Below are 18,496 nucleotides of genomic sequence, written 5' to 3'. Positions count from 1 at the left end.
TCCCCACACACGCTGTCTCCAGCCCTTGCGCCTATGCTCTTGCCACTCACCCCTCTTCCTGGAGCACCTTCATCATGATTTGTCATTGAAGACTCAACTCTGACTTCTCACTGAGACCTTCTTTCCTTAACTGCTTCAATGTTAAACTTCATGTTAAATTCAAAGACTCAACCCTGACTTCTCACTGAGACCTTCTTTCCTTAACTACTTCAATGTTTAAACCTCATGTTAAAGTCCTACCTTCTACATCCCTAGAATCTGTAACACACATTTAGGTCACCATCAGAGAGGGTCTTGGGCATTCTCTAATTTTCCCGTATGTAACCACTGCTGTGCAATTCCGTGTTAAGCCCAGTGAGGTCAGGGGCGGAGTGTTAGCCGCCCCTCCTGATAACATGGTCACCTGACAGAATGCAGGCTACCTTGTAGCCAACTGCCCCACTGACTGACTACTCCTAGCTCCCTTCTCTCATCTGTTGGCTGGATCGGCTTCAGGCCCGTTCCTCACAGCACAACCCCCGCTCCTGTACGACAACCTGTCTGATGAATCTCACCGGTGTAAGTTCTCACTGCTGTTGCCTCTCACAGTCACTCTTTTCTCACCAATAATGAATTTCACTTCTCCCTCCATCTGTAACTATACTTAGCCCTTGCACATATCAGATGCTAATAGTTGAATTTATTGAGTTATATGTTATTTACCAACTTTTTTCCCACACATATTCTTTCCGTTTTACTAAGCTGTGTTTCAGTGTTTCTGGTTTCCCTTGAACCCTAAAATCATGACTGGCAAGAGTTTTATCTCTACACTTTTCTTCTACGGTGACTAACATGGTACTATGTAAAAGGGCTCTGTAACAGTTTTTTAAATGATAGTAAAAAAAAATTAGAAGTTTAAAAACACACAGTACTGTATGATATTAAGAGACATATAGAAATGCACTGGCATGACAACAGCAAATTCTGGAAAGTGCTTGCCTGTGGGACATGGGGAGGGGTCCACAGGAAGTGCCACCTGTATGGTCAACGCTTATTTCTCCAGTTGGGAGGTAACTGCATGGCGCTTCATTATATTACTCTCTATACCTTTCTATATGGCAAATATTTGACAATAAATCTACCTAAGATTTCTATCAGTGATATACTGTACATACGTACTGTTGGGAGAGCTACTCCTCCATGGGTCTCTCACATTCCTACATCTTGCTGGGTAAGAAAAACACAAAACACATGACCCTGACCACTCCTTACCCAAGCCACTTCTCAGGGCTGTGTTAGAAAGAGCAGCTTTGAGGGATGATGCAGTGTTCCTCTCCAGTACGAAGAACGGGCTTGCTTACTATGTACTACGAAAGCAATGGATTCCCCAAACTCAGGGTCCCACTGCCATAGCACATATACAGGCCTCCGTCTGGGCCCGCTCATACCCCTCCCGTGGGACCTGCGGGGCACAAGGGGAACCAGCGCAAACCTATCTTTACACTGCTTGCAGGGCCATGACTAATAAAGTCCTTTCTCTCTGACCCAGGAGTCTTGTGCTCTGCCAGCAACCACGAACTGCAGTGGGCTATTAGCATCTAAACAGGGTGAAATAAAATCCTAGACCTTTACACATACTTTTACTGATTTTAATTCGTAAAAAAAAAAAATTAATCAACAGTTACTGAATATGAATCTATATTATTCTCTGAACTAAAAAAATAAGTTTTCTATAATGACTCCTGTTCTCTGAACACTAACTTGCCACAGAGGGAAAGAGAATTCCTCTTTTCCTATAAAGCATGGCCACCTACGAGGAAACAGGACTGGCTGTGAAAGAGAAAAAGAGAACAACTCAAAGTACTTTCACAACGTAAAACAACTAAAAGTAAAGACACAGCACAAACCCACAACCCAGAAAGACGGGAGGAAAAGCAGAAAACAGAACTCAACGTTATTTACCTAGAACCCCGAAGTACCAGGTGGCTTTCTTTTTCAAGCCCCTTTTGTGTTAAATAAGGTATTACAGTCATTTCCTTCCAGCACCCTTCCTTTACTCCAAGTATTCAGGGAAGCCACCTCAGCTTAAATGGGGGCGGGCACCCTTCAGAAGAATTAATCCTCAAGATAATTTTTGAAGATATAAAATTAATTTTGAGGGCTGTATGTCTCCTCTCTCGTCTGCACAGACTCTGATAAGACCCCCACCTCCCCACCTCAGCTAAGAATCATGGCAGGAGCGAGACAGGGTAAGGATCCCTTTAATACACAGGAGCAGGGAGGAAAGGCTGAGAATCACTACGATAAGCTAATTTTGCATCTGATAAAAAGCTATTTTCAAGAAAAGTGACAGAAACTTTTTCAAGTATGTTTCTCTCTGAAAAGAGGAACATACTTCAAATAAAACGAAACAAACACAGACAAGAATAAGTTACACTGCTTGTTAGCACTGACATTCTCAGGGTGCCTATACTAAACAGGTACCATGTATCTATGCAAAACCTAATCTTATTTGTGTGCTCAGTTGCTCAGTCATGTTTGACTCTTTGTAACTCCCTGACTGTAGCCTGCCAGGCTCCTGTGTCCACGGAATTTCCCAGGCAAGAATACTGGACTGGGTTGCCATTTCCTACTGTCGAGGCTCTTCCCGACCCAGGGATAGAACCCATGTCTCTAGTGTTTCTGCACTGGTAAGCAGATTCTTTACCACCAAAGCACCTGGGAAGTTCAACCTTATCTACAGCTCTATAAAAAATAAATGTCATTTTTCATTTTTTTTCAAGCCTTAAAACATTTTCTTAAGTACAGTTTACTTTGTACCAAGCACTCTGAAAAGGAACATTATCTCAATTAGTCTTCCCAATACCCCATATGAAATATGCATCATTATCCCCATTTTAAAGAAAAAGAACATGAGGTTCAGATATAAAGTCATTTGCCCAAGGTAAACAGGGCAGGAAGAGGCAGAGCATGAACCCAGCTCTGCTCACTGGACTTTCTTCTACTAACATCTTGGCTTAGTAATATATTCCTTCAAAACACATCTGGCACAAAATAAATTTATAAGGTATCTCAGAAATGGTAAGAGGACATCCTTTCCCTTTTTACAAACTACCACGGCTGTTTAGCTGCTTAACCTGTATAAGAAGAAAAAAAAATTTTTTGTGGGGGGAGAAGGGGATAAAGTTACAATGTACCTCCATCAAAGACGTTTCTGCACTTCACCAACTCAGTCAGATTAATAAATTCTTCCTTAGGTATGCCCAGAGCTAAGTCACCAGCATTCTAGTAGTAACGCCCTGTCTCTACCAAGACACAGACAAGGGACCACAGAGGTTCCTGTGCTATCAGTTCTGTGATCAAATATGCAAGTCAGTCAGTAATCATCAAAAACTGAACAAACAAAACGACCACGAGTTCTTTAATTATGCTCTAAGGACTGCTGACAGTACAGGCAGGTTTGCTGGACCAGCATGGGCTGTTCTCCCGTAATAGTGATAATGATACACATTTGTTTTGTTTTTTATCAATTAACTTTAAGGAAACAACAAAAAAACAGATATTACCCAACTGCTTCTTAAAAATGCAGTAAGAATTTCTCAACTGATTTTGCCTGTATTTTATCATAATAACAAAGAATAGGTAAAAAGATGATCCATGGGTCCAGTCATTGTCAGGGAGGTTTGTGGAGGTCTGCTCAACCAAGGAAACCACTGACCTGAGATCTAATCTCAAAGTATCCAACAATCCCTGGCACAAATTTCATTCAGTATTGTGCTCCTTATCCACAATGATATTACTGAGTCCAAGGGTGGCTGAAAAGGCTAATGGAAGCCTGCTATTTATTGTACTTCAAGAATGTGGGAAAACATTTTCTGGCCATCTGTTACTGTTACAAAGCATAGAGGCTAAGATGAAATCAAGATGGAAAAACAGACTTGGATCAAGTTTCATTTCTCCCAGAGCACTGCAATTTGCTGAAGAGACAGCAGACAAAGGCTCCCAGACATCTTTATGAAAATGGACCACAATGTTGGGAAGTGACAATTCTTAGATTTGGAGAGTCACAGAATTTCAGAACTAGAAAGGCATCTTAAATACTCTCTTAGTCCAAGCCTATAATTTGCAAGTGGAAAAAAAAAACAAAAACCTGCAGTATCTATTTAAAATGTACTGTTTTTAAGTATATTCACATAGATGCAAAACCATAAGCTTAATCAATTTTAGAACATTTTCACTACCCCCCAAAGAAAAACGAAAACAAAAACATAGGCTGCAGCTATCATTCCTAATCTCCCCTTGCCTCCCAAAGCTAGACAACTGTCATTCTACTTTCTGTCTCTATAAATTTGCTTATTCTGGACACTTAATATTAATGGAATCGTAAAATATGTGGTCTCTTGTGACTAGCTTCTTTCACTTAGTGTATTGTTATCAAAGTTCATCCATGTTGTAACATGAATCAGCACTTTGTCCTTTATTTTTTAATATAGCCAAGAATATTCCATTTTTGAATATATCACATTTTGTTTCTCCATTATCAGTTGACAGACATGTGGGTTATTTCCACTTATGGAGTACTATGAATAATGCTACTATGAAAATGCAAGTACAAGTTTTTGTGTGGACTTAACAACTTTATTTCTTTTATATATAGGAGAAATGCTGGTTCAAATGGTAACTGCTTTACTTTTTAAGTAACTGCTACATTGTTTTTCAAAGTGGCTTCACAATTTTGCAATCCTATCAGCAGTATTTGAGAGTTCTAACTTCCCCATATCCTCATCATCACTTGTTATTATCTTTTTTTTATTATAGCCATCCTAGAAGCCATTGCAGTTCTGATTTCCATTTCCTTGATGGTTTCATGATGTTGAATATCTTTTCGTGTGTTTGTGGCCATTTGCGTATCTTAAAGAAATATCTGTTCAGACACTTTGCCCATTTTTAATTTGGTTACTTGTTCTTTTATTTAGTTGTCAGTCATTATTTCTTCAAAGAAAACTTGTCTTGTTTTAGTTATCTACTGCAGCATAATAAATCACTCTTAGTGTTATAAAACAGAAAGCATTTTATTAAGTTCACATATTCTGCACACTAGAAATCTATTCATGAAATAACTGGGATTGCTTTTCTCTGATTCACGTATCAGAACAACTGGGGAGCCCCTGGACTCCAAGTACATATATTTTAATATTGTTCCATAGTCACCGACGCTCTGTTTTTGTTTTTCAATCTTTTCTGTTCTTCAGAGTAGATAATTTCTATTCCTCTGTTTTCAAGTTCACTGACCATTTCTTTAGCCACCTCCAACCTGCTGCTGAGAATAAGCTTTTTATTTCAGATATTGTACTTTTAAGTCCTAGATTTTATATTTGTGTATATATATATATATATAATCCATTTCTCTGGGGAGAGTCTCCATTTGTTCATTTATTACTACCAAGTTTCCTTTAAAGTCCTATGTGGTAATTTCAACATCTGAGTCATCTTGGGGTAATTTCTACTGACTGCCTTCTCTGGACAATGAGTCACAGAGCCATTCAGTTATTATTGTATACTAGACATTATGGAGATTCTGGATTCTGCCAATTTCCCTCCGAAGAATTTTGTTTTGTTGGTCAATCAATTTGGGCTAGATTCATACTCTAAACTCTGTCCTTTCTGTAGTGGATGAAGCTGAATTTCAGCTCAATTTTTTCAGCTTTCAACCATCGCCTTTTCCAAGCTCCATGGAGTCTCTTCCCCCATGCATGTCAAGGATTAAAGCAGATTTTAGGGCTTCTCCTTCCTTGTTCACTTCTTTCTAAGATGTATCCTTTCATTTTCCAGTCTCTCTTATAGCCCTGAATTTCATCCTCTGACTCCCCAAGTAAGACTGTATGACTGCAGACTTTTGCTTGAGTGGGTGCTAACCATCACCCACCAGAGTGTCCTCAGGCAAAAAAGCTATAGAAATGAGAATCTTACCTAGTACAATCCATATCTTTCAAGTTTCCTGTCAGTTTCTGCCTCATTTTGTCAGTCTCCAAGGTCTTCGAGTAGTTGCTTTTTATATACTACCTTGAGTTCATAATTGTTGCAAGAGGGAGGCTTTGGTCGATATAAGATACTCCTATATTGTTAGAAGTAGCTCTTCTGCTAGCTCTCATTATGTTCTCCCCAAGAGGCAACCATGATGTGAGTCACCAAAAACACATATGACTGGATGTGCACAAACACACCCTCTCAGAGCAGGGCAGCAAAGAGTAATAGATAAGTTATCTTCTTGGTCTGCTGGTGAAATGCTTGTCATAAAATTGTAAAGCAATATAAAAAAACTATAAGAAAAAATAACAGTTTCCACTATAGAATGGCAGCTGGGCTTTCTTAGAGACTAAACAATAGATAGTAGTTATATATGCAGATAGACAATTACTATATATATATATTCTACTAAAATTGCTTCTTTCTTCAGTGAATGCCTTGGGCATTTTATAATGTCAGATTTTTAAAAAATTTTTTAATAATTAGAGTTAATCTATAAACGATGCCTCTGTATAGATACACTATAATTGATTTAATAAAATTCCTACTAATTTATATTCATTTCATTAAATAGCCTTTTTCACTTGTTTGATTCCTTCTGTAGGATGAATTCATAGACGTGAAACTGCAGAGTCTACGTTTTGACAGATATTGCCAAATTTCCTATCACAGACATGATACTGATTCATACTCTCAACAGTCATAACCAATAGTCCAAATCTCCCCATACCAAGGGTAGCTTGGTCATTTGAAGCACTCCTATGTACCCTAATTCCCATCCCAGAATTCTGGACATTCTAGAGAGGCTCTCCTTCCTTAATTCCTAACAACAGTCCTGATGAACATTCTAATTCCCTACTCTAAGCCTGAAGCCTTGCTAGTCTTGTTTAGCTGAAACACTAATAACTGGATCTGGTTTGATCCACTTTTCTTCTAGAACTGAATATTTGTAAATTGGCCTACTGGGGCTTCCCTAGTGTCTCAGCCGGTAAAGAATCCGCCGGCAATGCAGAAAACCTGGGTTCGGCTTCTGGGTTGGGAAGATCCCCTGCAGAAGGGAATGGTAACCCCCTTCAGTATTCTTGCCTGGAGAATCCCATGGAGAGACGCGTCTAGTGGGCTTCAGTCCATGGGGTCGCAAGAGTCAGATACGACTGAGTGACTAACACAACAGCAAACGGGCCCACTAGCAAAGTAAGACATGCTGCCTGTCGATTCCTCATCTAACTGCCTGTTAACAGATTGACCACCACCTAGAATACAGCTGCAATTTCTTATTCATCATCTTTTCTACATACCTTTTTTTAAAAAATGCTTTTTTTTAGGCCATATTATGTGCATGCAGGATCACAGTTCCCTGATGAGGGATCAAACTCACACCCCCTGCATTGAAAGCATGCAGTCTTAACCACTGGACCATCATGGAAGTCCCAACATACTCTAACTGATCATTCTAGAATTAGGACTGAGATGGGGGGATCTTCACCAACTGTAACTCAGAGATAGTGCCCTCTGCCCTCTCAATTAGTTCTTCAACCACTTAGTCCCCATAGAGACTGGGTCCCAGGTTCTTTCCCCTACACTGGTCTTGAAGATAATACACCTCGTGACTTAAGTCTTGGCGTGTCTCACTTTGTTAGAAACCTTTGTCATCCTAACATACTCCCCTTAATTTCCTTTACTTCCATGTCATGACAATTTTCAAACTTAAATCAAGAGTAGGAATTAATGAATATTGTATTTCTAATTTCAAAACCTACACAGGCTCTTGGTTTAACCAAAGTGAAAGTGTACTTGCTAACGATCAGAAAAGGAAGGCCTATTCCACTAACGGGCATTGTTGATTATTCACTATTGAATGAGAACAGTTATTTCTTTGTGGTAAAGCCTTAAACAGCTATTTAGAGAAGTATAGCAGGCAGATTATCTAAGTTTTTAAAACTGCCCAAGGAGAAACTAAGGAAAAAGGAAAACCACACCATACACTGAGGGTGTCCTTACTTTTTAAGCACAACTGGCCCTAATTTTGACCAAAATATATGCTTATTTTAACAGGCATAGACTGCTCAAAGTGATTTCTTTCACATCTGATGGTGGAAGAAAAGCCCTGTCAAAACCTTTGAGTAGTTTCTCCTACAGAGATCATTTAATAAACACCCTAAGATAGCTTCCCAGGCGGCGCGAGTGGTAAAGAATCCGCCTGCCAATGCAGGAGATGCAAGAGACGTGGGTTCGATCCCTGGGTCGGGAAGATCCCCTGAAGTAGGAAATGGAAGCTCACTGTAGTATTCTTGCTTGGAAAATCCCATGGATGGAGGAGCCTGTTGGGCTACAATCCAGGAGTCACAAAGAGTCGGACACAACTGAGTGCACGCGCGCACACGCACACACATCACCACACCTAAGATAAGCAGCACATTCAACTATGGGTTAGTAGGTTTAAACCAAATAAAGTAACTGTGGAAGACACAATGAAGAGCTTAAAATACAAACAAAGGTCTCTAGGGAGGACTAAGAGCTCCTCAAGAGCTGGAACTGTATCATTTAGATCTCTGTCTAACTCAAAACCCAGGATAAGAATGTTCAATTAACGTCTACTGATATTAACAAGAAGCAAATAAATGACAATTGCCAAATAAGTGACATGAACTAAGGGGTATATCCAACAATCTATCCATATTCTTTCACACATTGCAAATCAGTTATGTGTCTGATTATCCAAACATGTTAAACCAGGTTTAAGAGTGTCATCTGTAAACACAAAAATAAATGTAAGCTGTGAAGCTGAGGTTAGAAGGTACACACTTCCCATCTGCAATAATTAGTAAGTGCCAGGTTTTTTAAAAGGAGAGAGGGAACGAAAGAGATTAAGTATATTCTGAAAGCTCTGTCTAAAAGCTGTTATAATAAAATATGGTATGAGAAAATAAAAAAGATATTTCTCTGAGAACAAAAATTATTTTTAAAGTAATAGCTAACATTTAATTTCTTACTCTATTCCAGGCACTGTCCTAAGCACTATCTTATACATTTTTAATTAATTTCTCTCAATGACTTCATGACATAAAAGACAGCCACTGTCTCCAATTTATACATAAGGAAACCTAAGTGTGGAAAGGTTAAATAATTTGTCCACGGTCACAGAGCAGTCTGGCTCAAATACATGCAGTCTTGCCTACACTAAACCATCTCTGTGACTTTAAACAAAGTCAAGAGTTAGAGAAGTGTGGAGAAGAGAAACTCTAGGTCCCTCAAACCCAGGTCAATGGCAACAGAGAAGACGATGAGCCCCGTCCAGATGCTTTGGCATAGTATTCAGGCCTCTACGACTTAGCCAATATCCTTCTAGCTGTATTCCTTTAACCCACACTGCACGATGCAGAACGACATATAGTCTCCTAAAACCACCTGTTGCTTCTCAGCCTCTGCCTGGCATCACCCTTCTGCCCCTGTCTGTGCCCTGCTGGCTCCACGGATACTTCTGAAGGCTTTACTGGGCCCAGGGTTTACAGGCCTATTTGTTTCTATAGGCAGGTAAGACTCTGAGCAGGAATCTTGTCTCATTTGTCTCTGAGTGCTTCTGGAAAGAATTAATGAATAAATGGCTTCAGAATCAGAGTCCTCAAAGACAGCCCAGGGTCTGGGGCTAGCAGAAGGGGAGACCAGGCTCCATATCTGAGAGTGGCTGAGGCTCCACCTGCATCTGAATAGCCAACTCTCCTGCAAGAAACCTTCCTCACAGAGGCAGAGGAACCTCTCTTGAGGGTTCTGAGGACTTAGGAGCCACAGCCAGCTCCACCTGCAAGCAAGGGATATCCTTCAATACACTGCGAAGCCTCTCCTGTCATATCAACCCCTGTCGAAACATTTCCTCAAATGAAATGAGCTCCTGAACACTGCAGCCCCTTCTTTCACACAGGTTTGAAAAAAAAAAAAAACAGATTTCAAAAAACAAAAAAAAAAGAGAGAGAGAGAATGAGAAGAAAGAAAGAGAAAGAAAGAAAATCGGATTTCTCTTGGAAAAGGGAAACGTGTATTTTCAGCTCTGCCTGGGAAAGCACTCCACCAGATGGCAGGAGGAAGTTCAGCTAGAATGAACTGAGCCATCCCTAGCTGGAATGTCCACATTTTAGAACATCTTGACTTTCAAATGACTCATAAACCCTGACCCCTGCCCCATCCTCACTGCCATGGCAACAGAAACCGGTTTCAGAAAATAAAAAACACACTTGGAGTTTCCGGAGTGTCTGCGGACTGAGGAGCTATGAAAGAAAGAGTGGCTTAGGGGAGCTGACCCTGCAGGACGTACCGTGAATTGGCGCTGAGCTAGCTAGAATAGCATTCCTGCTCCCAAATATGTTCTCTATTCCTCCCCCTGACTTAGCTGAAATCATATACCCTAAAGAACAGGGAATTTTGGTGGGAGAGTAAGGGGAGCTGAGAATACAGGCCTGGGGGTAGCAGGGTGAGGCAGCAGAGGCCTGAGGGAAGAATCGGGGCAGTGGGTGCGTGACAGAGGGGCCTCGGGAGGTGGAAAGAGACATAAAGGCGAGAAGAGAGGGTGGGTCAAGAGCAAACCGGCTGTTGCAGATTTTGGCCTAAGTTGGTGGTTCTCAGCCCTGATAGACTCAACTCTACGAGCGGTCTTGCCAAGAGTGACAACCTTCTCTAAAATAATGTTCAAAACAATCTTTCCCAAGCGTAGTTGCAGTCCTGGAACTCACTGTAGTTTAAAGCTGTGCAGGGAATTCCCTGGTGGTCCCTTCCTTCCACTGGTTAGGTCAGGACTCCATGCTTCCTTCCACTGCAGAGATCATGGATTTGACTTTTGATGATGGAGGAACTAAGTTCCCACAAACTGCATGGAGCAGCCAAAAAAAAAAAAATTATGCAGTACTTTGTGTTTACGTGTAAGTAGGCTCATATAATCTAAACAAGCAATTCACCTCTGTAAGCATCTACCAAACATTCAGAAGCCAAAAAGGACAAAAGACAAGGAGTGCCCTGGTGGCCTAGTGGTTAGAATTCTGGGCTTTCATTGCTGTGGCCGGGGTTCAATCCCTGGTCAGGGAACTGAGATCGAGTAAATAAATAAAAAGACAAAGGATAATCCTTCTTTGTGTGAAATGATTCCACATACTGCATGACATCAGCATCTCCAGCCCACTCATTGAATGCTGGTCATATCCCTCAATCAGAACTGGAAAAAATGGCCTTAGGCCTTGCTGAGAAACAATGATCTCAATGATCTAAAAGATCTTAATCCAAACTTTTTCTTCTCCTTCTTCTCTCCTCCCGCTTCACGTGGTTGCCAAACAACCAAGACCCAGATCTCCATCTAGTGAGCTTATATTATATACAATTAACATACTGTGGCTTTTGTGGGATAAGAACCTATTCAACAGTTATAACACTATTTCTACTACTGAACCACAAACTCCAAATTTCAAACTTAGAAATCAATTTTGAGAATATAACACTTCCATAAGTCAGAGACTTAAATACACTGACCTCTCACCATCAAAGTTCTCATTCTTTAAATGATGGGTTGACATCTAAGCTATATATCTCCAAGGCACTAAAAAGACTCAGTATCCATGTAAAATGATCATTGCTGTTGGCAAATAAAACAACATCAATCCAACACATCATTTATGATACATCTAGTCTTTATTTTGTGGCAAGAAGGTACAAACTACCTATCCTTTACCTAGACTGCTAACGTGTATTATTTTTGCACTTTAGTTTTTCCCTTTACTATAGATACTGATTGGTTGATTCCACTGCTTATACATATCGGGAAATGTTCCTTAGCATCCATAATCAGCACCAGTAGCACTTTCTTCATCACACAAAGATGAAGGTCCCTTAGTGATACTGGGTGAATCGGATTCCCTTGTCTCCTGCTCCCCTACCCTCACCCTGCCCCAGTCTGAGGTTCCCTGAGTTACAACCATGTGTTCTCACTCCACATACCTTCTCCTGCACCCACTTCACACACTCAAAACATCCTCAGACCCTCTGGTTTTCAAAGCAGTCAACGGTCATAAGCCCTGCCACATGAATGTCACACCCAAATAATCATAGAGAATTAAGCTGTTTTTTCCCCCCCAGTGATTCATGTCATACTTACAGATTATTTTCCAACCAGGTTTTATATTAGGTGCAGAAAACTAAATGGCCTCTATTTTTTTTTCACTCTGAAAATAAAGTATATAATTGTGCTATATTCTTAAACTCCAGATAAGTAAACCCTCTAAGGACCCAACCCAGTCAATACATATCAGGTACTTCACCTATTCTGAGGCCCAAGTTTACCTTGCAGCATGCCTCGGCGAGAAAAAAGTCAAACAGGACCAGCCCTAGTTTTCTTCTCTCCTTAAGCAATGATACAGAGCATTCATCTCTACTTCTCTGCATTAAAATGTTAAGAAACATCATTCTTACATGTCAAAAGAATTATTCATTTGGATGATCTCTCTTGAACAACTTTAATAAATAGTAATCGTCACTGTTCACTGAATACTTTTTCAGTACCAGGCACTTTTATACATGATTTCTAATCCTCAAGACAAGTGTGGATTATTATCCCCTATTTAACAGATAAGGAAACCGAAGCTTCAAGAAACTAAAAGACTTGCTGAACACCAGCTTACAAGTAGCAGAGTCAGAATGCACAGCCACCTTTTAGAGTTAAGTCCTGGTTCTTTCTACTACAATAACATGCTGCTCAGTCAGCTTTTCAAAGCAGCTGATTTCATTATTTGTGAATCATACCTTAAGCTTTTTATGTCAGATACATATGACCACTTTGCTTTGAAATTTGTATTGCTTATAAACGCTGCTTTTTTTTAAGACACAAGACAACCACTTTAGGGTAAAAGAGAATCACCCTTGGTTCTTTTTTTTTTTTTTAATTTACTTTTAGTTTCTTTTAAAAAAAATTTTATTAATTTATTTACTTTTAGTTTCTTTAGTAAAGATAAAAATCTATGCCAGGGCTTTCACTGCTGGGGCCTGAGTTTAACAGCTGGTCAGGGACCCGAGATCCCACAAGCCACGTGGCACATCTTTAAAAAAACAAAAGCCATGCCAAAAGGGTACTAAACTTATAAAACATCAAGAAATTATTTAATATCTGGGGTGGTCTGAACGCCAAATATTTAACAAAAACTCAAACACCTAAAGAACAATCCCTCCTTTCTCTTAAGGTAAATGACTATTACTCTGACAGGGAGCAAAGCATCACATCCATTCCAAGTAAGAAATGTTATGGGTTAATGGTTACACATTACCCTAATTATTTCCACTGAACCTGCCCCAATTGGAACATTTCTTCAAACATTTCTTATGTTTCCAAGGTTCTGACATTTGCTTGTGACTAAAATCCACAAACAAATCAGAATTTGAAAATTAAACAAAGGCCAAAATAAAGGGGCCATCTGGTTTATCACAGATGAAGTAAAAATATTTCAAAATATACCCACCAGAATGGCTAAAATGAAAAAGATGAAAAATACCAAGTGTTAGCATGGATGGAAAACAACCAGAATTCTTATAAACTTTCAGGGGAAATGCAAACTGCTACAGCCAGTTAGGAAAACTGTTTAGCAATATCTATTAAAATTTAACATACACATATCCCATCACCCAGAAATTCCACTCTTAGGTATATCCACAACAGACACACTTATTCACCAAAGGATATGTACTAGACTCTTCCTAATAGCGCTACTCAGCGCAGCTCTGAACTGAGAAACTACACAAATGTCCATCAACAGAAAAATGTACAAATAAATTTAAGTATATTAATAGAATAGAATAATAGCAATGAAAACAGAAAATCTACAAATTGATACAACAGAGATTAACCTCACATAAACAATGTTGAGCTAAAGAAGCCAGTCATGAAAGTATACATTCTGCGATTCCATTTATATAAAGTACAAATAAAGAGAAAACTAATCTTTGCTGTTAGAAGTCAGGACAGTGGCTAGCCCTTGGTAGAGGCAGTGATGGGGGACACTCAGGGAGCTCCCTGGTGCTGGTTAATATTCTCCTTCACATGGTGCTGGTTGTTCAATCTGAAATACTTAGTAGATGAGATGCATTAGAGCAGCAGAGAGATGAAGGAGCCTGGCTCTGGAATGGCAGTGACTGTTAGGATCTCAGTCTCACGACTTACTGATATAGGGCAAGTTATTTAACTTCTGTGTCTCATTTATTTCTTCATCTATAAAATGGGCCTAATGTTTCCTTCACAAGGTTAGGCTGAGGATTAAATTATCATAAGACATATAAAGTGCTTATTCTTACAACTGGCTATTACTATTAAATATTTGCTAAGTCAATAAAAGTGCTTCTTCAAAAGCAAGACAAGATGAGGAAGAAAACAAAAGATGTATATGATTGCACTATTACCGGAAAATGTACAAAATAATTATTCAGGAAATGAAGATGATAATAAGTAAGGCCTAATCCAAAGGAGTGTGACTTGGAAGCCGAGACAAGCCCTACCCACACAAACCTTTACCTAAACAGACCCTGGGCAGGCAGTCAGCCTCTGAGTGGGCAACTCCAGCAGTCCACCGGGCCATGGGGTCTCTCCAGGATGAGGGGGCACTGATCAGGATCTAAGAAAGCTGAGCTCACGGTCAGGTTCTCTTATTCTCCAAAAGGACTCTGAACTCAGTAAGTCTCTGATTTCACCTAACGCTTATGTTTTTTAAACTACCTATCATGTTATCAGCCTTGTCTCTGTCTCTTGGAGTCACATTTCCTGCAGCCATTTAGAGTAAATAATTAAGATTTCTGCTGACTTTCTAAAAGAGCCAGTTGAGTGAGTTGCAGTCACCTATACCATGGACGTGTCCCTAACTTCTCTGGCCATGTTATGACAGCTACTCTTCATTAAACTCTACCTTCATGCCAGGTACTATAATAAATACTTTATCCCCAATTTCTCAAAAAATTCTGCTAAGCATGTAGTATTCTCTCTTATTCTCATCTTTTACAGATAAGAAAACTAAGGCTCAGAAACGCTTCCCTGTATTATTAAGTGACAGAGAAGAAAGGTGAATCAAGCTTGTCTGGCCCCAGAGAAAACTCCCTTTCCATGACCAACAGTCCTTCCACTTACTTTACAATCCATCATATTTCTTCCTATTTGTACAACAAAAGGTCATTAGCTAAGGGGATCTAAAATAAGAATAATCTAATTCAGTGAAAAATCAATTTGGGGTATTTTTTAAATTAATGTTTTTGTTCCAAGTAAAAATCTCCTCCTGGGTTTATTTAAATAAACAATGAACATAAAAGCTATTTGTATTATACAGCGGTCATCCAAATCATAGGTTAAAGCCCTTAAAAGAGAATTGTACTTCTTCCCTGCTGAATCCCCAGCACCCAGCTCAGTGCCTGGCCTAGAGTAGGATCTGGAAAATCACCTCCTTCAAATCTTGTTTACCAATAGTCTACTGATAAGTAGGATGCATTCCAACAAGACACTTTAATATGCAAAACTTCCTGAGCAAAATGAAACATAATGTAGGAGTCACTGGGATATCCTTCCTGCTGCAGGATACTCCTCCAGGTCAAGCAGCACTGTCAGCATCAGCAACAAGTAATTGTTAAACACCTGCAAATATTTATTTAATTTAGTACCCCAGTATCCCAACTCTCCGCTCTTTCCTCATCAAGTTTGGCAAGCCACAGAAATTATAGTTCCCCTCCAAGCATGCCAGCCTCTGGATGTGTAGTAGAGACCATACAGAGACACAAATATCACATGTGATTAAGGAAGCTTTTCCAAGTTAAATCAACAGGAAGGCCTCAGGAGTTTGACCTTTCCCCAAGTCAGACCTACATGCTAGCAAAAAAGGCAGCCCTGAATAACCTTCCACCCTACTCCTCAGTCAACCACACAACCCTGAGGAAACAAGAAACTTCTACCAACGTCTAACACCTATTCCTACTTCATCTAAAAGAGAACTTTGTTCACTAAGGAGTCACTGAATATGTCAGCATATACTATTAAAATTTTTCTTTAAAAATTCTATCTTCTTAGAGACAGCACAGAATATGAGTGTATCACATTACAGCAGAAGTGTACCAGAATCAGGAAGCAGAATTGTACCAGAACTGTACCAGAATTAGGAAGCCAGGTTCTATTTCTCTACCCATTTTTGGGCCACTCCATGGGGCTTGCAGGGTCCTAATTCCCTGACTGGGGGTTGAACCCACGCCCTTGGCAGTGAAAGCAGAGTCCTAACCACTGGATCGCCAGGGAACTCCCTCTATTTCTCTACTGTACCTTCCACTGTAACTTAAGCAAGTCACTTATCCGTCTAGGCTTTAGCTTCCTCGGTCATAAAATGAGAGGCTGAACTAGTCAGGGGTTATTCAGGGCATTCGTTCAAGATGCCTTAAGAGGTTAAGGCATGTGTTTAAGCGATTCTTAACCTTCCCCACCATGGGAACTTACATAAAAAATTATCTGTTTGCATATGTGGATTTTTCTGGAAAAGTCTATGGCTTATATCAAACCATCACACAAGTTGTGGCCTCCCAAATAACCACATCGCATGCTTTATTGAACACTTACTATGCACTAGGCACTGCACTAAGCCCTTGTGTATTAACTCATGTAATCCTCACAACAGCCCTTTGAGTTAGATACTACTATTATCCTCATTTTATAGTTAAAGAAAGTAAACCAAAATCATCCTGACCTCTTAAACACAATGCTATGTTAGGTAAGATCATCTCTAAACCCAAAAATTGTCTGTTTCTGTGTTCATTCAAATTAATGGTTTCCCTTCAGTTAAATTTTCCGCCTCATTCACAATCATTAGTCATACACATGTCTTTACACAGAGCAAGCAAATTCATGGCACACCTAAATGAATGTCACCTGAGAAAGAATATAGTAGGGAATTAACCCAAGGAGAGGATCCAAAGGCACTTTCCAACTCCAGCCTCTAATCCGCTTTTACTTTAAAACATGGTGTGGTGATTAGCCAAGAGATGAATCTGAATCTAATTACTAATTAAAGTCTAAAATCAAAATAACAGTAAATTGGCCAAAGTGTCTGCCAGAAGAGAGGATGCAGTGCCAGCGACAGTGTCTCACACAGCACTCACCAAGGCAATGAGAAGACCAGAAAAGAAAGGAGAGCAAGGCCTGGGGTCCGTGGAGACTGGCTCCTCCCCCTGCTCCCTCCTCCTCAAAACCACTGACCACTGTGGAGCCAAGGACTGGATCACGCTCCACGTGAGAGACAACGGCTGTCTAAAGGTATCGCTAAGCCCTGCCCAGAATAAGGAGTGAAAACGAAGTGAAAGGTCAGCTTCTGATTTTTCTGGATACCAGTTCTGACAAGCTGCAATCCTAACTCAGGGGTCAGCAGTCACCCAATTACAAGCGAACAGTTTTGCGTGCCACCCAGCTCGGGTCCAAATGACTTGGACATAACATTGCTTTGATGGTTGCAAAGCAGAAGTGGGAGTCGTTAGTTCTTTTCACAAGCTGTCCAAATATCCTCCATATCTTAAAGAGAAGGCTGTTGAAACTTTATGCCCAACTCTCACGCCCTTTCTCCATTTAGTCTGTGTTAAATGAGAAGAGAAGCCCCGAGAGGGGAAAAGGAGACTCGAGGAAAGGCCTGGGTGCAAGGATTAGATCTTTTTCGAGAGTGATGCAACAGGGTCAGCCTGACGACGAAGACAAGGAGCTGGGAGCTTCTGGGAGGGAGAAAAATCAGTATCGCGGGTGGGAATCTGAGCGGGGGATGGGTTTTGAAGGACTGGGGAACGGGGTCATTTTTAAGTGAGTGGCCCAGGTTGAGGGATCTAGTCCGGAGCAGAAGGAGGAAGACGAAGACCGAGGAGCGGGCAGGTAGGCGGGTAAAAAGGCGGGCAGACGGCCCCGAGGGAGGGGCAGCAGCGCGGAGAAGGAAAGAGTGGGAACCACGGGGGCCACCGGGGGCCGGGCAGAGGGCCCGGGGCGGGGGCCATGCAAGGGGGAGCGGGGTGACCTGCCCGGCGGTGTGGGAACTGAGGTGCGCGCGGCCGCTCAGGAGATCCTTGCGGTCGGGAGGGCCTGGGCACCCGCGCCGGAGCAGGGGCGCCGGGCCCCCAGGGCCCAGGGCCAGGGCAGAGCAGCGCGGTGACAACGGTCGCGGCCCCCGGAGCCGGCTGTCCGGCTCGAGCTGAGGCGGGGATCGCCGCCGAGTCCCGGCCCCGGGGCTGAAGAGAGGGAGGCCGGCCCGGAATACGGCTTTTAGGGAGGAGGGTCGAAGGGGACGAGGACGGGCCCGGGACGGCCGGGGCCGGCGCTGGCGCTCTCACCGGGACAGGTGCTTCAGGATCTGCTTCTTAATGAGCCCGGCCATGCCGGAGCCGCGGCCCGCGCGGAAGGTGGGCGGGCGGCTGTGGCCTCCTCAGCGGCGAGGGAGACGCGCGACCCCTCACCTCGCCGCGGCGCGGGGAC

General features: G+C 41.4%; 1 protein-coding gene across 1 annotated transcript in view; it reads right to left on the bottom strand.

Moving 5' to 3' along the window:
• UHRF1BP1 (UHRF1 binding protein 1) overlaps positions 1-18,490 on the bottom strand; it is a 72,521-nt gene extending 54,031 nt beyond the window's left edge. The window contains exon 1 of the mRNA XM_010848632.1: positions 18,355-18,490. Coding sequence (XP_010846934.1) covers positions 18,355-18,398 — 44 coding nt within the window. The 5' untranslated portion in view covers positions 18,399-18,490. The remainder of the gene's footprint in view (positions 1-18,354) is intronic.
• Between the last annotated feature and the right edge of the window lie 6 nt (positions 18,491-18,496).

This window comes from Bison bison, unplaced genomic scaffold (genome assembly GCF_000754665.1).
Source record: "Bison bison bison isolate TAMUID 2011002044 unplaced genomic scaffold, Bison_UMD1.0 scf7180017864270, whole genome shotgun sequence".
NCBI classification, from domain to species: domain Eukaryota; kingdom Metazoa; phylum Chordata; class Mammalia; order Artiodactyla; family Bovidae; genus Bison; species Bison bison.
This window is presented reverse-complemented; position numbering and strand designations above follow the sequence as displayed.